At 45.5% G+C, this 19,589-nt stretch overlaps 2 protein-coding genes across 2 annotated transcripts in view; both read right to left on the reverse strand.

The window, feature by feature from the left end:
* Window positions 1-5,211, reverse strand: part of LOC148042692 (putative short-chain dehydrogenase/reductase family 42E member 2) — a 40,336-nt gene extending 35,125 nt beyond the window's left edge. Inside the window, exon 1 of the mRNA XM_087729244.1 lies at window positions 5,144-5,211. Coding sequence (XP_087585370.1) covers window positions 5,144-5,211 — 68 coding nt within the window. The remainder of the gene's footprint in view (window positions 1-5,143) is intronic.
* Window positions 3,342-19,589, reverse strand: part of VWA3A (von Willebrand factor A domain containing 3A) — a 48,984-nt gene continuing 32,736 nt past the window's right edge. Inside the window, exons 25-33 of the mRNA XM_087728684.1 lie at window positions 19,310-19,462; window positions 17,720-17,828; window positions 17,485-17,629; window positions 14,626-14,770; window positions 13,075-13,226; window positions 11,417-11,543; window positions 8,291-8,388; window positions 6,456-6,519; window positions 3,342-3,652 (exon numbers count right to left, since the gene is read on the reverse strand). Coding sequence (XP_087584810.1) covers window positions 6,471-6,519; window positions 8,291-8,388; window positions 11,417-11,543; window positions 13,075-13,226; window positions 14,626-14,770; window positions 17,485-17,629; window positions 17,720-17,828; window positions 19,310-19,462 — 978 coding nt within the window. The 3' untranslated portion in view covers window positions 3,342-3,652; window positions 6,456-6,470. The remainder of the gene's footprint in view (window positions 3,653-6,455; window positions 6,520-8,290; window positions 8,389-11,416; window positions 11,544-13,074; window positions 13,227-14,625; window positions 14,771-17,484; window positions 17,630-17,719; window positions 17,829-19,309; window positions 19,463-19,589) is intronic.

Below are 19,589 nucleotides of genomic sequence, written 5' to 3' on the forward strand. Positions count from 1 at the left end.
CACACACTATCTTGGAGCTCCCATGGTTGTGGTGGAGCTTACGATTTAGGGTGGCGATTCTGGCTTAGGGTACCCTCCCTCTAAAACAGGGGTTTCCAAATGTGGCAGCTTATGGACTTCAGCTCCCAGAATTCCCCAGTCAGCGTGGGTTGGTCTGTTTGTCTTGTGAAATCTGATTCTTGACTTCAACTTCCAGAATTCCCGGGCCACAAGTTCAAAAGAGTCCCCGACTGGTTGTCCCCTGGGCAACGGTGATGTCACTGGCAAATCCTTTCAGCATGGAAGCACTTCAGTGCTTCTGATATGGAAGTAGTGGGTGTACCAATTACCCATTCAAGGCAATAGTATGTAGCCTTCAACGTGACTTTTGAGTTGCATTTTGAAAATGACATCTACCCATCCACTGTCTTTCAGCTCATTGGTTGGGTGATTATGACCCGTCATAAATCAATCCATCAATCTGTTGCTGGGATGTGAGTTGCACTCCTGACGCATGGCGTGCTGGGCTGCCAACATTGCAATTAAAGTGAACATTTTTGACACCTGATGGAGCCACGTGACATCTGCATGCAATCAATGGAGCACAAACAGCAATTAATTTGAAGATGTTCAAGTTATAGGAAATGATACGGCAGCGTAAGTAGCAATTAATTTGAAGATTATAGGCCAATCTTTATGGCCAATAATATGATTGCAAGACTGAGGTGAGGGAGTGAAAACTAGCAAATGTTTGTGATATTCCTTGAACGAGCAGCAACCGACTACTTAATCTGATATACAGAGATGTGGCAGATACGGACACTGTGGGTCAAACACAATCAAGTTTGACAGCTGTGATTGTGAGGATAGAATTCCTTCCCCTTTTAGATACAGATAGTGCAATGTATATAGAAAATGGATGTGGCCACAGTGGCTATCTTAGTCATCCCTGTGTTTGGACATCATCCCTCTTCCCTGGATTGCAACCACTAGCACAAGTGACCATTTCAAGCATGACGAGCTTTTCTTTATCATGATTGTTAATTGAGTAACTTTCCTATAGCAATACACAACAGGGCTACCTGGACAAAATGGTGGAGAACTCACACAGGGGGGGTTAGAATTTTATTTATTTATTATTACATTTATATTGCCGCCTTTTCGTCTATGGCGACGCAAGGCGGCTTACTGAACATTAAAACCACTTCTAAAACAGTAAAACTAATTTAAAAAAATCGAATAAACTAACATAATGAAATCACCCGCCCTAGCCGATCACACAAGCCATTTCACGGGCTCCATCCCACTCTGAGCTCCCCAGGTCCGCTGGCAGAACCAGATCTCTAGCGCCTTCCGGAAGTGTGTCAGAGTGGGGGCCGTTCTAATCTCTGGAGGGATGGTGTTCCGGAGAGAGGGATCCACAACGGAGAAGGCCCTTCTTCTGGGTCCCACCAGGGGTATCTCTCTCGGAGGGGGGACCCACAGCATTCCCTGCCTCCCCGCTCTGATGGGTCAGGTAGATGTGATGGGCAAGAGATGATTCCTCAGATCACCTGAGAGGTGGCACAGTGGTTAGAGTGCAGTACTGCAGCCACTTCAGCTGTTAGCTGCAGTTCGGCGGTTCAAATCTCACTGGCTCAGGGTTGACTCAGCCTTCCATCCTTCCGAGGTGGGTAAAATGAGGACCCAGACTGTGGGGGCGATATGCTGACTCTGTAAACCGCTTAGAGAGGGCTGAAAGCCCTATGAAGCGGTATATAAGTCTAACTGCTATTGCTACCTGGCCCCCAGCCATGAAGGGCTGTAAAGGTGACAACCAGCACCTAGAATTAGCCCCCGGAAGCAAATCGGCAACCAATGCAGCTCCCGCAGGAGAGGTGATACATGTGTACACCAGGGTATGGACAAAACCCGAATTCAATGCGGGTTGCTTTTCGAAAGGAAGGAAGATGAGAAGAAGATGAAAATGTTCTTTTATGGTTTAAATATTTATGTTTTTGGTCCGGGGTGGGGTGTGTGTGGTGGTTCTGGCTGCCGCTATTGCTGGTTTGCTCAGGGACGGCGCTTTTCACATGCTTGATGCACTTGATGTGCGGATGCACAGTACTATAAAAAATTCAGCGCATGCGGATAAGGAAAAAACAAAATGGTGGTGCCTACGCAACCGTCAATAGAACCAGTTCGGGGGCGTGGCCAGCCGAGTTACTATAGAACTGGTTCCATCAATAGAACCAGTTCGGGGGCGTGGCCAGCCGAGTTACTATAGAACTGGTTCCATCAATAGAACCAGTTCAGGGGCGTGGCCAGCCGAGTTACTATAGAACTGGTTCCGTCAATAGAACCAGTTTGGGGGCGTGGCCAGCCGAGTTACTATAGAACTGGTTCCATCAATAGAACCAGTTCAGGGGCGTGGCCAGCCGAGTTACTATAGAACTGGTTCCGTCAATAGAACCAGTTCGGGGGCGTGGCCAGCCGAGTTACTATGTACTCGGCCAAACCAGTCCGAATCGGTAGGAACCCACCTGTTTTGGTCTCTTGGGCACGGCTATGTTGAAGGATTGACACCGAGGCACCAATTTTTAAAGCTAGGTTAATCTAACCATAGGCCAATCGGTGGTGACAGGGAGCTAGGAGTGGGATGAAGAGTAGAGGCATGCACGAAGGGGGGAAAAAGGATTAAATCAAAATTATTTGCCAAGAGAACTCTTCTGCAACTGTTTATTGGCACTGAAAGGGTCATGACATTCGAAATGTTATCTCCGTCTTGCCAAAAGAAATGTGGTGATGGAGCAGTTGATTTATTCTTCCCTTTTAATGAAGGAGATTTATAGTTATAGGATGTCACACTGGCAGAATGTGAAAACATGCCGTTTTTTGTTTCTTAAAGGTAAAAGGTTCCCCTCGCACATATGTGCTAGTCGTTCCCGACTCTAGGGGGCGGTGCTCATCTCTGTTTCAAAGCCGAAGAGCCAGCGCTGTCCGAAGATGTCTCCGTGGTCATGTGGCCGGCGTAACTCAACACCGAAGGTGCACGGAACGCTGTTCCCTTCCCACCAAAGGTGATTCCTTTTTTTCTACTTGCATTTTTCATGTGCTTTCGAACTGAAAGGAGCTGGGACAAGTCACGGGAGTTCACTCCGTTATGCGGCGCTAGGGATCCGAACCGCCGAACTACCGATCTTTCTGATCGACAAGCTCAGCGTCTTAGCCACTGAGCCACCACGAGCAAGTCCCAAATACAGATGATGGGAATTGTGGGAAATGAAGTTCCACCCCCCCGCCCGAAAAAATGCCGCTTCTCTGGACAACCTCTTTCACCTTCCAAAAGTGTTCCCTCCATAAACAAGCTTATAAAAGTATAGTGATGTCAGCACCTCGTTTTTATTGCGTTTGGCAAAGCTGGAAAGATTGTAAATAGATCCCAGATTAATAAGATCACCTAGGATCCATCATTTGGGGGGGGAGGGCGGTGAAGAAGGGAAGAGATGCTGTAGCGAGATTGGGGGTGATGAGATTATTTTCCTGGTCACATGAAGAACGAGAAAAGTCGAAAGATCGTTCACGTTTCTTTGTTTTCATTCTAGAATTCCCATGGGAATGGAGGAAGATTTGCCGACCGGGATATTGATAGCAGCGGTTTATGAAAAAATAAAACAAAACTCCTTTGCTGGGTCTGTTGAAAGAATGACAAGAGAGTAAGGCTTTAATAAAAAAAGACGATCGCTGGTGTAATTCACCCAGAGGATAATTCCACTTGATTCTGTCTGGGTGAGAATGAGGCACAGATCATCTTCAACTGCCCCCCCCCCCCAACCCAGCCCAGCCTGTTATGTTCCAGGGGACTAAATAGCAGTAGACTTATATACCGCTTTATAGGGCTTTCAGCCCTCTCTAAGCGGTTTACAGAGAGTCAGCATATTGCCCCCAACAATCTGGGTCCTCATTTTACCCACCTCGGAAGGATGGAAGGCTGAGTCAACCCTGAGCCGGTGAGATTTGAACCGCTGAACTGCTGATCTAGCAGTAGCCTGCAGTGCTGCATTTAACCACTGCGCCACCTTGGTTGACTATTTCAGTTCTGAAATAGTCAAATTTTTATTTCATGTCTGGATCCAGATTTTATTCATCGAACCATTGTTTAAGCCAGGGGTCGCCAACCTTTTGGAACTCAGGGACCACTACATTCATAATTTTAAATCCCGCGGACCACTAAAATGAATCTTACTGAAGCGCCTGGACTCCCAATGACGGGATGGGTCCTTCAGGCACTTAGGTTGGCCGCCTGTTTCTGCAACCTTAAACACTCAAAAGAGCCATTCGAACCCGTTTCCCACAGAAAAAAAAACACCGGGCCCTCCCCCCCTCTCCTCTTTCTCTCGCTCTCACCTCTCTCTCTTTCTTTCTCTTTCTCTCTCATCTCTCTCTCTCTTCTCATCTCTCTCATCTTTCTCTCATCTCTTTCTCTCTCATCTCTCTCTTCTCATCTCTCTCTTTCTCTCATCTCTCTCTCTTCTCATCTCTTTCTCTCATTTTTCTCTCTTATCTTTCTTTCTCTCTCTCATCTTTCTCTCATCTCTTTCTCTCTTTCTCTCATCTCTTTCTCTCATTTTTCTCTCTCTCATCTCTCCCTCTTTCTTTCTCTCATCTCTCTTTCTCTTTCTCTCATCTCTTTCTCATTTCTCCCTCTTTCTCTCTCTCTCATCTCTCCCTTTCTCTCTCTCATCTCTCTCTTTCTTTCTCTCTCATTTCTTTCTCTTTCTCTCTCTCTTTCACCTCTCCCTTTCTCTCTCTCTCCCTCATCTCTCTTTCTTTCTCTCTCTCATTTCTCTCATCTCTCCCTCTTTCTCTATCATCTCTCTCTCTCATCTCTTTCTCTTTCTCTCTCTCTCACCTCTCCCTTTTCTCTCTCTCTCCCTCATCTGTCTTTCTCTCTCTCTCTCATTTCTCTTTCTCTCATCTCTCCCTCTTTCTCTCTTTCTCTCTCTCTCATTTCTTTCTCACTCTCTTTCTCTCTCATCTCGTTCTTTTTCTCTCATCTCTCTTTCTTTCTCTCTCCCCCTCTTTCTCTCTTTCTTTCTCTCTCATCTCTTTCTTACTTTCTCTCTCTCTCTCTCTTTTGTTCTCTCTCTCTCTCATCTTTCTCTCATCTCTCTCTCTCTCTCACCGGTTGGTGACCTCTGGTTTAAGCTGCAGCTCTTCCTCCTGTCTCTCAAGGTTATTCTGACAGCCCATTACAGCTAGTCCCCGACTTACAACCATTCATTTAGTGACCGCACATTACAACAGCACTGAAAAAAAGGGACTCAGGATTGTTTTTCACCCTTACGACCGTTGCCGCCTCCCCATGGTCCCGTGATCAAAATCCAGCCGCTTGGCAACTGACTCCTATTTATGACGGTGGCAGCACGTGTCCTGGGGCCCTGTGATCTCCTTTTGCGTCCTTCTGACAAGCCAAATCAATTGGGGGGGGAGGGCAGATTCACTTAACCACGGTGGCAAGGGAGGTCGTAAAACGGGGCAACGTTCCCTTAAAAAACGCCTCCGTTAGCCGCCGAAATGGTGGGCTCAATTTGTGGTCGTACGTCGAGGACTACCTGCATATATGGCCACGGTGGGTGTTTTTTTTTTGAAACTTTTCAGCGATTCGGAGTCGTTACCTTGCTGAAAAGTGCGCAGCTATTTTTTTTTCCTAGAAATTTTTTTTATTTTCCATTTTCATAGCATATAATCACATGTATACTATTACATAGTCAATATCATGTTGTATTATTAAATAATTACATCAATTCATCTTACCATCAACTACCAAAGGAAAAAAAAAGCCAGTTATTGGCTCTTCTGCTCTCCATACACCATATTTATACCTTATCTGACACTTTCTTCCCCCTTTCTCCTCCCCCTTTCTACATCCTTTCTTCCCTCCATCATTTTCTACTCTACTTCCCCTTCCTTTCTCCTTCTCCTCTCTCCCCTTACCACTCCTCCTTATATACCTCAACTTCCCCCCCTCACCCTCTCTCCTATCCCTCTCTTCCTATCTTCTTCTCTCCTCTACTTCTGTCTCTTCTACATCCTGTCTTCCCTCCATCATTTTCTACTCTACTTCCCCTTCCTTTCTCCTTCTCATCTCTTCCCTTACCACTCCGCCTTATACACCTCATCTTCCCCCTTCACCCTCTCCTGTCCCTCTCTTCCCATCTTCTTCTCTCCTCTACTTCCAACTCTTCTACATCCTGTCTTCCCTCCATCATTTTCTACTCTACTTCCCCTTCCTTTCTCCTTCTCCTCTCTCCCCTTACCACCTCATCTTCCCCCATCACCCTCTCTCCTGTCCCTCTCTTCCCATCTTTCTTCTCTCCTCTGCTTCCCACTCTTCCTCTAATTCACTTGGTGTATTTCAGCTTCTGAGCAAACTCCCTTTTGAGCGCAGCTATTTAGCACAAAAGATCAACAAGCAAACCGCATGCACATTCTACCTGGAAGCAGTTGCGTTAAGGGAGACGGTTCTTCTCGTTTATGTTCTTTTTTTCTAAGAGCGATCTAGGAAAAAGGAAGATACAAAAAAGGATAGGATTTGCGTTGATCTCCTCGTTTTATCTTTACAGCATCGGACTTTCCTTTCACCACCAGATGCATCCACGGCTGAGCATGCTTTCGGCTTTGGCCCAGCCGCTACACTCTTTCTGGCGCAACTACTAGCCCTCTGCTCTTCCCCATTAGCGCACTGGACAACTTCTGGCTTCAGGGGCTCATCTTCCAGCATCATATCTTTTTGTCTTTTGGTACTGTCCATGGGGCTTTCATGGTGAAGATACTGGAGTGGGTTGCCATCTCCTTCTCCATTTTCTCAGAGCTCTCTGCTATGACCTGTCCGTCTTGGGTGGCCCTGCATGGCATAGCTCATAGCTTTGTTGCGATGGATGGACTATTAGGAAGGTTGAGTGCCAAAGAATGGAGGCCTTTGAACTCTGGCGCTGGAGAAGACTCCTGCGAGTCCCTTGGACTGCAAGGCGATCAAACTGGTCGGTCCTAGAGGAGATCAACCCTGGCTGCTCTTTAGAAGGCCAGACCCTGAAGAGGAAACTCAAATGCTTTGGCCACCTAATGAGAAGGAAGAAGGACTCCCTGGAGAAGAACCTCATGCTGGGAACAATAGAGGGCAAAAGAAGAAGGACTGCAAGTTGATCCAACCGGTCAGTCCTAGAGGAGATCAACCCTGACTGCTCTTTAGAAGGCCAGATCCTGAAGAGGAAACCCAAAGACTTTGGCCACCTAAGGAGAAGGGAGGACTCCCTGGAGAAGAGCCTCATGCTGGGAACGATGGAGGGCAAAAGAAGAAGGGGACGGCAGAGAAGGAGGAGGCTGGATGGAGTCACCGAAGCAGTCGGTGTGAGATTAAATGGACTCCAGGGGATGGTAGAGGACAGGAAGGCCTGGAGCAGTGGTAGTCGATTACCTCCACGCGACCCATTAGATCTCACCGATTGGGCCTCCTCCGAGTTCCATCTGCTGGCCAGTGCCGACTGGCGACCACACGGAGGAGAGCCTTCTCGGTGGCAGCTCCGACCCTATGGAACGATCTCCCCGTGGAGATTTGTACCCTCACCACCCTCCAGACCTTCCGCACAGCACTTAAAATCTGGCTATCCCGTCAGGCCTAGGACTAAGATTGTAACCCGCCCGAATGGTATGAATGTTGTGTTCTTAAATTTATATTGTTTTATATGTCAAAGTTTGTTTTTCCCCCCTTTCCCCTTTTTAAGTTGTGAGCCGCCCTGAATCCCCCCAGGGAAAAGGGCGGCATATAAATTTAATAAAATACTAAATACTAACTAAATACTAAATACTAAAAATAGTCAACCTGGTCCCTACCGCCCATTAGTGGGCGTTCCAGCTTTCATGGTGGGCGGTAGGGATTTGCTGTAACTCTGCTTTATAAATTTTATAAAATAAAGTTACTTCCCTACTTTATAAATCACCATTACTGTGGAACCGGTGGGTGGTTAGGAAATTTTACTACTAACAGAGATACAAAAGTGGGCGGTAGGTATAAAAAGGTTGACTACCCCTGGCCTGGAGAAACATTGTCCATGGGGTTGCGATGGGTTGGACAAGACTTCTAGACTAACAACAACCTAATTTTATGAAGCAGCAGTTACCCTGTGACCTTCCCCCCCCCAAAAAAAAAATATAATTAAAGGAAAGCGAAAACCAGTCCGAAAAGAACAAGCAACAAGCCACCAACCCTTCAAATGAAGAAACAAGAATGAGGGAAATCGACAAGTCCAGAACCCAAATATTAGACATTCACCTAAATATCTTCGCTTGCGTTAAATATTTCCTAGCTTTGTCTATTTCTTCAATAAGCTTCTTCAAATCGTCACCTTCGAACAAGGGGAAAACAGGATCCTGGAAGGGGGGGGGGGGAAAGCAAATGAACCAAGAATGCAATTTTTGTTTCGTTTGTTCAAGCACAGATCAATTGATCATTAAAGGAAAAAGAAAGGTCGAAGTTCAAGCAACATCCCTCTTCCCAGGAAGCAGGAAATCTGTCCTGATCATGTCGTTCGGTCCACGTGATTGGGAAAATATTAGAATATGCAGAATAGGTGAACCCTTGAAATCAAAGAGTAGGAACAATCTTGATTATTACAATATATGGGAATTATTTTATCCGTGGTTAGAGAATAAAGATGAAAAAAGCAGAAGAGTGAAACAGAGAAAATGTTTTAAGAAAGTTAAATAAGAAGAGGATTGTTATAGTATTAGGTATGGTATATATTAATATTGGTTCACCCACAAAACCGCGCCCGACTAAACCGCGTCGCTGATGTCATCAACAGGGCAACAACAGCGCGGAGACAGAAGCACGTTATAAACGCTAAACCTAAAATTAACCCCTAAACCTAAACCTAACCCCCCTAAACCTAATCCTAAACCTAACCTTAAACCTAACCCTTAACCTAAGCCTAACCCTAATCCTAACCCTTAACCTAAGCCTAACCCTAACCCTAACCCTAACCCTTAACCTAACCCTAACCCTAACCCTAACCCTAACCCTAACCCTTAACCTAACCCTAAAGCTAACCCTAAACCTAACCCTTACCTTAAGTTGAATCGGCTTGCTTTCAAAGCGCTATTTAAAGCGCCCTTCTTTCTCCGCACTGGCTGTTGTCGCCCTGTTGATGACGTCAGTGACGCGGTTTAATCGGGCGCGGTTTAGTCGAGCGCGGTTTTGACGGGTCACGATTAATATTAGTATTAAGTTAAGAATAGATAAAATAGTAAATATGGCTGTAATCTGTAATTGCTTTCGTGTAAAATATTTGCAGAAAATATATGTCCAAAAATGACATACTGTTTAATGGAAGAGGTTTGAATTAAAATAAAATAAAATAAATATATTTTAAAAAATGTCCTTCTGCCCATATAAAGGTAATCCTTGATTTATGATCCTACAAGTCCCTACAAACTCGCGCTACAAGTCCCTTCCTGAAGTTCCGGTTTGCCTGTAGGGAAGTTCCTGAAGCCTCCAGAGGGCCTCCGGGGGAGGCAGGGGAAGCTATTTTCGCCCTCCACAGGCGCCTATAAAGCCTCTGGAGCCTGGGGAGGGCGAAAAAAGCATCTAAAAAATGACGGGGGGGGGAGAGCGCCTGTTATTCGTGTAGGAGCGCTGGGGCGTGTGCCACGCATTGCATTATGGGTGTGGCACACCCGCGCACGACCCCCCTGCGCTCCCCCTGCTTTAGGCACGCGAGCCAAAAACGTTTCGCCATCACTGACCTAGATGATTGAGTATCTCCACAGACAATATAATATATAGTAGTTTCAATGTTTGTAAGCTGCTTACGAGATGGGTGGCACGTTAATTTGATCAATACATTAAATAAACAAATGAATGAAGATGGTTGAAACAACAGGGGCCAAAAGCCCTGGGTTAAAACTCCATGAGGTCCAAGGTCCTGTCCTTGCAACTTCTAATGCAGTGTCTTTAGAATAGAATAGAATAGGATAGGATAGGATAGGATAGAATAATGGAATGAGAATAGAATAGAATGGAATAGGAAAGAATAGAATAGAATAATATAATGGAATGAGAATAGAATAGAATGGAATAGGAAAGAATAGAATGGAATAGAATAGAATAATGGAATGAGAATAGAATAGAATGGAATAGGAAAGAATAGAATGGAATAGGAAAGAATAGAATAGAATAATATAATGGAATGAGAATAGAATAGGATGGAATAGGAAAGAATAGAATAGAATAGAATAGAATAATGGAATGAGAATAGAATAGAATAGAATGGAATAGGAAAGAATAGAATAGAATAATGGAATGAGAATAGAATAGAATGGAATAGGAAAGAATAGAATAGAATAATGGAATGAGAATAGAATAGAATGGAATAGGAAAGAATAGAATGGAATAGGAAAGAATAGAATAGAATAATATAATGGAATGAGAATAGAATAGAATGGAATAGGAAAGAATAGAATGGAATAGAAAAGAATAGGAAAGAATAGAATAGAATAGAATAGAATAATATAATTTATATTTTGTATTTTGTATTTGTATTTATTAATACTTATAGGCCGCCCTTTTCCCTGAGGGGACTCAGGGCGGCTTACATAAAATGAGGGGGGGGGGGTATACAGACAATAGACACAAACAATACATAGAAGTAAAATAGTAAGCAACATTCATTCATCATTCAGGTGGGGGCAGTTATCTTTGTCCCCAGGCCTGACGGGCTAGCCAGGTCTTAAGGGCTGTGCGGAAGGTCTGGACGGTGGTAATATAATGGAATGAGAATAGAATAGAATGGAATAGGAAAGAATGGAATAGAATGGAATAGGAAAGAATAGAATAGAGTAGAATAGAATAGAATAGAATAACAGAGTTAGAAGGGACCTTGGAGGTCTTCTAGGTTATCTGCTTAGGCAGGAAATCCTACACCACTTCAGACAAATGGAATATCCAACATCTTCTTTGAAACTTCCAGTGTTGGAGCATTCACAACTTCTGGAGGCAAGTTGTTCCATTGATCAATTGTTCTAACTGTCAGGAAGTTTGTCCTTAGTTCTTGGTTGCTTCTCTCCTTGATTAGTTTCCACCCATTGCTTCTTGTCCTGCCCTCACATACTTTGGAGAATAGCTTGACTCCCTCTTCTTTGTGGCAGCCTCTGAGATATTGGAAGATTCCTATCATATCTTCCCTAGTTCTTTTTTTCATTAAACTAGACACACCCAGTCCCTGCAACATTTCTTCATATGTTTTGGCTCCAGTCCCCTAATCACCTTTATTGCGCTTCGCTTTTTCAATCTTGGCAACCTGAAGTTATGTTCCCAATTAGCAGGTTATCCAGATTGATAAATACGGGTTGCCGTGACCTCATTGTAAAATTATTGATTACGAGTTGGGTCAAGAAGTACCTCCTCATCTTTAAAACCTTGCGAAAGCAGTTGGTGCGTGGCCAACTGTCCGTCCGCATCTCCATGGCAACGATGGTAGCGTCCACCGGTCTGGAAGGCGAGTTTCTTGAGAAAGTCGTTGGCCACTCTGTCGGAGACAACAAGGAGAACGCCCCAAACTGGGAGTCATTTGAGTTCAATCCTCAACGTTAAGTTCTAAGGGTAGTGGTGGGATTCAGCCGGTTCGCGCCTATTCGGGAGAACCGGTTGTTAACTTTCTAAGCAGTTGGGAAAACCGGTTGTTGGAAGAAATCTCATTTTGGGTTTTTCCCACTTTCAGGGCTAATCCTGTAAAGAAGGCAGGAAGGAAAGAAACTTTCTGGTGTTGTTTCAAGCCTCATTCTTTATCGTGACCCGTCAAAACCGTGCTCGACTAAGCCGCGCCCGATTAAACCGCGTCGCTGATGTCATCAACAGGGCGACAACAGCCAGCGTGGAGAAAGAAGGGCGCTTTAAATAGCGCTTTGAAAGCAAGCCGATTCAATTTAAGGTAAGGCTTAGGTTTAGGGTTAGGTTTAGGGTTAGGTTTAGGGTTAGGTTAAGGGTTAGGATTAGGATTAGGTTTAGGGTTAGGTTAAGGGTTAGGATTAGGGTTAGGGTTAGGTTAAGGGTTAGGGTTAGGGTTAGGGTTAGGGTTAGGTTAAGGGTTAGGGTTAGGGTTAGGGTTAGGTTAAGGGTTAGGTTTAGGTTTAGGGTTAGGTTTAGGGTTAGGTTAAGGGTTAGGTTTAGGGTTAGCTTTAGGGTTAGCTTTAGGGTTAAGGGTTAGGGTTAGGATTAGGGTTAGGATTAGGGTTAGGGTTAGGTTAAGGGTTAGGGTTAGGGTTAGGTTAAGGGTTAGGGTTAGGTTTAGGGTTAGGTTAAGGGTTAGGTTTAGGGTTAGATTAAGGGTTAGGTTTAGGGTTAGGTTTAGGATTAGGTTTAGGGGGGTTAGGTTTAGGTGTTACTTTTAGGTTTAGGGTTTACAGCGTGCTTCTGTCTCCGCACTGTTGTCGCCCTGTTGATGACATCAGCGACGCGGTTTAGTCGGGCGCGGTTTAGTCGAGCGCGGTTTTGTGGTGGAACCATTCTTTATTGCCCCGAGGATCCTATCTTGTGGATAGCCACAGGAAGCGCTAAAAGGAAGCACTTCCAAGCAGTGGTGGGATTCAGCTGGTTCACACCTATTCGGGAGAACCAGTTGTTAACTTCCTAAGCAGTTGGGAGAACCGGTTGTTGGAAGAAATCTCCTTTTGTTTTTTTTCCCCACTTTCAGGGCTAATCCTGTAAAGAAGGCAGGAAGGAAACATTCTGGTGTTGTTTCTAGCCTCATCTTTATTGCCCTGCTTACAGAAACTGCCTCTCCATTTAACCCTTAGTACATTGTCACAGCTAAGGCGAAGAAGCGCCCATCGACCGGAGTGACGTTGAGTTGGCCACGCCCACCCGGTCACATGACCACCGAGCCCCGTGCAGAGAACCGGTTGTTAAATTATTTGAATCCCACCGTTGTCTAAAAGTCAGGAAGACTCAGAGAAGTCGGCCACTTGCTAAATTGGCCATGGTGCAGAACCTCGTTCTCATGCTGACCCAGGGTTCAAATTTTTGAAAAATCACTTTGGGAAGCCGAGGGTGAGTTATACCCGTCCGTGCAATGGAAAGAAATGGTGTGGATGGTAATGGCTTGGTTCTTCTTAAGTGCTTCGATTTCTTTGAGAATTAAACTGCAACTGGTGTCAGGTTTCCCATCGGTCAAAACGTACAGGGCTTCCACATTTTCCAGACTAAGTGCTCTCTGAAAACGACAAGAAACACACCTTGAATTAAATCAAGAGCTTAGGCACTACAATCATCATCTTTTAAGGACCCCATAATCCCTGGAGGGATGGAGTCTGGGCAATTGAATGGAACTAAGGTAACTAAGTTCTGGAACGAACTCCCCGTGGAGATTCGAACCCTCACCACCCTCCAGGCCTTCCGCAAAGCCCTTAAAACCTGGCTGTTCCGACAGGGCTGGGGCTAAAGAACTGTTGCCCCCGTCTCGAATTGGTATGACTGTTGTGTGTTTTTAATTATGCATTGTTTTGTGTTGTTTTAATTTTTTGTTTGTATCCCCCTTCCCTGGTTGAGTTGTGAGCCGCCCTGAGTCCCCTTCAGGGGGAAAGGGCGGCATATAAATAAAATCAACATTCAACATTCAACATAAAAGAAAAGGTTCTTCTTGCACATATATGCTATACTTTCCTGACTCTAGGGGGCGGTGCTCATCTCCGTTTCAAAGCCGAAGAGCCAGCGCTGTCCGAAGACGTCTCCGTTGTCATGTGGCCAGCATGACTAAATGCCGAAAGACGCATGGAACGCTGTTCCCTTCCCACCAAAGGTGGTTCCTCTTTTTCTACTTGCATTTTTTACGGGCTTTCGAACTGCTAGGTTGGCAGAAGTTGGGACAAGTCACGGGAGCTTACTCCGTTATGCAGTGCTAGGGATTTGAACCGCCGAACTGCCAGTCTTTCTGATTGCCAAGCTCAGCATCTTAGCCACTGAGCCACCGCATCTAAATCCAATCTAAATCTCACCAAAGGGGGTTCCTATTTTTCTACTTGCATTTTTTACGTGCTTTCGAACTGCTAGGTTGGCAGAAGCTGGGACAAGTCACGGGAGCTCACTGTTATGCGGTGGTAGGGATTCGAACTGCTGACCTTTCTGATCAACAAGCTCAGCTTCTTAGCCACTGAGCCACCTTGAGGTGGAGCTTTTACCTCACAATCAGGGGGCTGTAAGTTCGATCCTCGGTAGAGGCAGATATTTCTCTCTCTGGGCACAATGAGAATATATCTGTTGAACAAAACTCAGCATTGGCGACAGGGACAGCATCTGGCCATTAAATCACTCTGCTAGCTCTATTAAAAAAACTCCCACTAAATATTCCCCCAAGATAGGATTGGAATCCAGAAAATTCATCTCAGATTATAAGGTTTTGAAGGGGAAACCCATTCTCTATGCTAGGGCCTTCAAACATGGCGGCTTTAAGACTTGTGGACTTCCTCCTGAAGTCTGGCTGAGGAACTCTGGGAGTTGAAGTCCACAAGTCTTAACGATGGCAAGGTTGGAGACTCCTGCTCTAGGCCATTGGCTCCAGGGTTAACGGCAACACCACTCAACCGCAAAGCTTTCTGTTCAACTACTAAACCAACCCGTAAAGCCTTCAGAATGGATGTACTCCCATGAGCCTGAAAGAGAGACACCCACTGGGCAGCGTCATGGCACGTCTCATCGGTGGCCTCCACAAGGCACTCCTGCCAAAGTTGGACCTCTTCTGCAAAGGCGATGAGGTTGAACCTGGAGAGAAAGCGAGATATCTATCAGCAAGCCCCAATCAGTGTGGACAACCACATTGGCGAGGATCATGTTGAGATATATGAAACTAAGTGGCCAACACATTATATCCTTACAATTCACTCTTCTTATCCCAAGCAATTAGTTGATATTTCTATGAGGGTGGAATGGGACGCGGTGGCTCAGTGGCTAAGATGCTGAGCTTGTCGATCAGAAAGGCCGGCAGTTCGGCGGTTCGAATCCCTAGCGCCGCGTAATGGAGTAAGCTCCCGTTACTTGTCCCAGCTTCTGCCAACCTAGCAGTTCGAAAGCACGTAAAAAATGCAAGTAGAAAAAATAGGAACCACCTTTGGCGGGAAGGTAACAGTGTTCTGTGCGCCTTCGGCATTGAGTCATGTTGGCCACATGACCACGGAGACGTCTTCGGACAGCGCTGGCTCTTTGGCTTTGAAATGGAGATGAGCACCGCCCCCTAGAGTCAGGAACGACCAGAGGTGGGTTCCTACCAGTTCGCACCTATTCGGTAGAACCGGTTCGTCAAATCTACCAAACCGGTTAGAAGGGGTTCCACCAGTGGACCCGGAAAGCAGGCCACACCTACAGAAGAGGTTCCAAAAGTTTTTGAAACCCACCACTGGTCCTTGGATATGATTATTCTACACTATCATGCTCCTATTTATAAAACTCAGTGCCTCTGTGAAAGGTAAGGATGACTATTGCGTTTGTGGTGCAATCAGAACATTGCGTGTGTTGAAGTTGTTTTAACGCAAACCAAAGATGCCTCTTAAAAAACAAGTTGACATCATATTCTTATGCATGCCAGTGCTATGTGTGAGGTCATTTAAGGTGGTTCTGACAAGTGTCGTCGGCATCTTCATATCCGGTCACATGGGCGGCAAGCCACTCCCATCCAGTCACATGGGCGGCAAGCCACTCCCACAAGAGGCCACACCCACAGAGTAGGTTCAAACAATTTTTGAAACCCACCACTGGGAACGACTAGCACATATGTGCGAGGGGAGCCTTTTCCTTTACCTTATGAGGATGGAGAAGATCAAGTGGTCTTCCTTTCATTATCTCTGGACAATCCACTCCTTCTGAGCAAGGACCACACTAGTTCCTTGAATAACATTTGACTACCTTCTAAAAAGGGACTTCCTGAGGCCACGACAAAACTTTGGTTAAAGTTGCATCGGCTTCGTATTCTCTGTAGTCACATAAATCACATCTTCTACCATGTTAATATTTTGGTAACTATTTTTGAGATCTTTGAAGGCCAAATAAGGTTCCTCAGGTCACAGCTTCTGCATTATTAACTCCCTTGGCTTCCTGTGGTTGGGACTTCTGGGTGTATATAATTGATTAACGGGAATCAACTCCAAACACATCACATAGCTCAGTTACTGTATTTTTCGGAGTATAAGATGTACCAAGGTTTTAAAGAGGCAAATAAAAAAAAAAAGTTTTTGCGCTGCAGACCTCCCCAAAATGGACCGTTTTTCGCAAAAACAGGCCCACTTTTTTTCCAAAAAAGGGCATGAATAGCCTTTAGGAGGCTTGTAGAATGCTCCTGGGGGGGGCGGAGAGGCCCCAAAATGAGCAAAAAACGGGCCCTTATTTGTTAAAAAAAGGGCATGCATAGCCTTTAGGAGGCTTATAGAGTGCTCCTGGGGGCTGGGGGGCAAAATTGAGCAAAATTGGCCCATTTCTTGCTCATTTCTGCCCTCCTCAGCCCCCAAGAGACTCTGTCTCTGGAATACCTGTCTCTGTCTACCTGTCTCTGGATGCCTCTTCAAGGCTATGCACAGCCATTTTTGCAAATGGGGCGGGGTTTCCGGAGGCCAAAAATGCTGCATTCAGTGTATAAGAAGCAGCCAGGTTTTCAGCCTCTTTTTTGAGGGAAAAAAGTGTGTCTTATAATCCAAAAAATACAGTATTTCTTGCAAATAGGACTTTGCCTGGGAATTCCCACCAGAACCTTCAGCAGATCCACTGAGTAGGTTTCCTCCAAAACGTTCCAAGTGTTGTAGCTATATAGGGCTATCCGGCAACCAGTTAGAGCTCTTATATCATCATCTTCTTCTTCTTTTAATGACGCTATAATCCCTTGCGGGGTGGAGTCTGGGCAACTGAATGGAGCGGAGTGTTTACTGGCCGGATACCCTCCCCGTCGTTTTTCCCCCAGCAGATATATTCTCATCGTGCCCAGGGAGAGAAATATCTGCCTCTACCTAGGATCGAACTCACAGCCTCCTGGTTGTGAGGCGAGAGCTCCGCCTCTAGGCCGCCACACCACCCAGTTAGAGCTCTTATATCATCATCATCTTCTTTTAACGATCCCATAATCCCTTGCGAGGTGTAGTCTGGGCACCTGAATGGAGCGGAGTGTTTACTGGCCAGATGCTGTCCCTGTCGCCAATGCAGAGCTTTTTCCCAGCAGATATATTCTCATCGTGCCCAGATAGAAAAATATCTGCCTTTACCCAGGATTGAACTCACAGCCTCCTGATTGTGAGGCAAGAGCTCTCCCTCTAGGCCACCGCACCACCCAGTTACAGCTCTTATAGATCAACACAAAACAGAGAGCTGAATTCTGATCCCTTGGGAGAAATTTGGGGGCGGGGAGGGGTGGGGAGCCTGCTTATGAGGACAACTTACCAGTCCGAGACTGGTTATCCCTGGAATGAGGTAAGCTACTATCCCTGCAGCTTCCTTACTTGGTGGCCTTCTTCCTCAGCTGGTCCCAGATCAGGGAGATGAGCTCTTTGGCCAGCAGACTCAAGGAGTGCCCCATGGAACCGGACGTGTCGATGAGAATGCAAATGTTGGCTTCCAAGATGACCCCAAAGAATCGGCGGCTGCCTGAGGAGGAGAATTGTTTGCCCGTTGAGACCCTTTCATCTTACTTAGCATGGGGTTTAATCTAAAGAATCGGAATCGGGATAGACAGACCCGAGAGAAGCCACTGTAGTCTTCGGACGTAGCATCGCAATACTCTCTCCATCTGCTCGATGTAGTCGTCCAAATCTTTGGGTTGAATCTGCAGATGCTTCACCATCCCCTGGGAGACAAGATCTCAAGATGTCACTCTAAGAGTGGCCATGGCCAATGTAGGCTAGGCTAAGTAACCGAAGCCATGTAGGGCTAAGACACTTTTTACTAGAAGGGCTGTTTAGAGCAGAATCTTGTACAGATGAATGTGTCTCCACCTCCCTCGTTTTATCTTTATGTGAATTAGGCTCATTTTCTCATCTATCTATCTATCTATCTATCTATCTATCTATCTATCTATCTATCTATCTATCTATCTATCTATCTATCTATCTATCTATCTATCATCTATCTATCATCATCCATCCATTTATTTCACATCTATTTATCCACCCATCTGGCAGTCTTCCCTCTGTCTGTCTGTCTGTCTGTCTGTCTGTCTGTCTGTCTGTCTCTATCTATCCTATCCCATCCCATCCTATCCCATCCATCCATCTATTTCACTTATCTATCTATCCACCCATCTGTCAGTCTTCTCTCAGTCTGTCTGTCTACCTGTCTCTATCTATCCTATCCCATCCCATCCCATCCCATCCCATCCCATCCCATCCATCCATCCATCCATCCATCTCACTTATCTATCTATCCACCCATCTGTCAGTCTTCTCTCTGTCTGTCTGTCTACCTGTCTTTATCCTATCCTATCCCATCCCATCCATCCATCTATTTCACTTATCTATCTATCAACCCGTCTGTCAATCTTCTGTCCGTCCATCCATCCATCCATCCATCCTATCCATTTATCCAACTTATCTGTCTAGCTATCCATCCACCTGTAGTCTTCTCTCTGTCTGTCTGTCTGTCTTTATCTATCCTATCCCATCGCATACATACATACATACATACATACATACATACATTTCACTTATCTATCTATCCACCCATCTGTCAGTCTTCTCTCTGTCTGTCTACCTGTCTTTATCTATCCTATCCCATCCCATCCATCCATCTATTTCACTTATCTATCTATCCACCCATCTGTCAGTCTTCTGTCCGTCCGTCCGTCCATCCATCCATCCATCCATCCATCCATCCATCCATCCATCCAGCTATCCTATCCATTTATCCAACTTATCTGTCTAGCTATCCATCCACCTGTAGTCTTCTGTCTGTCTGTCTCTGCCTGTCTGTCTTTCTCTATATATATTATCTCACTTCTGTCTGTCTGTCTGTCTGTCTGTCTGCCTGCCTGCCTGCCTGCCTGCCTGCCTGCCTGTTTTGGAAAAACCATGACCCTTAAAGGCAACCTAGAAATAATAACAACAGCAAACCAAAAAACCCAAAACAAGAATGAACATCGACAGCTGAGTACAGGTTGCAGAAATATTGCTATGATTACTCATATCGCAGTCTTGGCTGGGGAATTCTGGGAGTTGAAGTCCGCACATCTTCCAGGGGCCAAGGCTGGGAAACACCACCGCGCACAATCAGGATTACCAAAGACACAGGTCAAGCTCCCTCCAAAAGCACCAAAGGAGGGGAGGGACTTACTTGCATTTCTACACTTGGGAAAATGTCGCAATATTTCGCCGAAACTTTCTTGTGCAACGATTCCACCCTCTCCTTCCGATGGACGCTGCCGGGCCCAAAAACGACAGTGGGCAAATCTAACTTCAGCTTTTTCAGGCTCCATTTCCCCAGCCACTGTTGGGAGAGGAGAAAAGAACTGGGAGGGTTTGTTGTGTGAATGGGGAAACGCACCGCAACTGAAGAAGCATTCAACGATTCAACCGTCATTCTGTTCAGGCAGCGTTTTTACGGACAATACATA

The sequence above is a fragment of the Thamnophis sirtalis genome, unplaced genomic scaffold (genome assembly GCF_051295495.1).
Source record: "Thamnophis sirtalis isolate CommonGarterSnake01/CBP01778 unplaced genomic scaffold, rThaSir2_p1.2 scaffold_14, whole genome shotgun sequence".
NCBI lineage: Eukaryota > Metazoa > Chordata > Lepidosauria > Squamata > Natricidae > Thamnophis > Thamnophis sirtalis.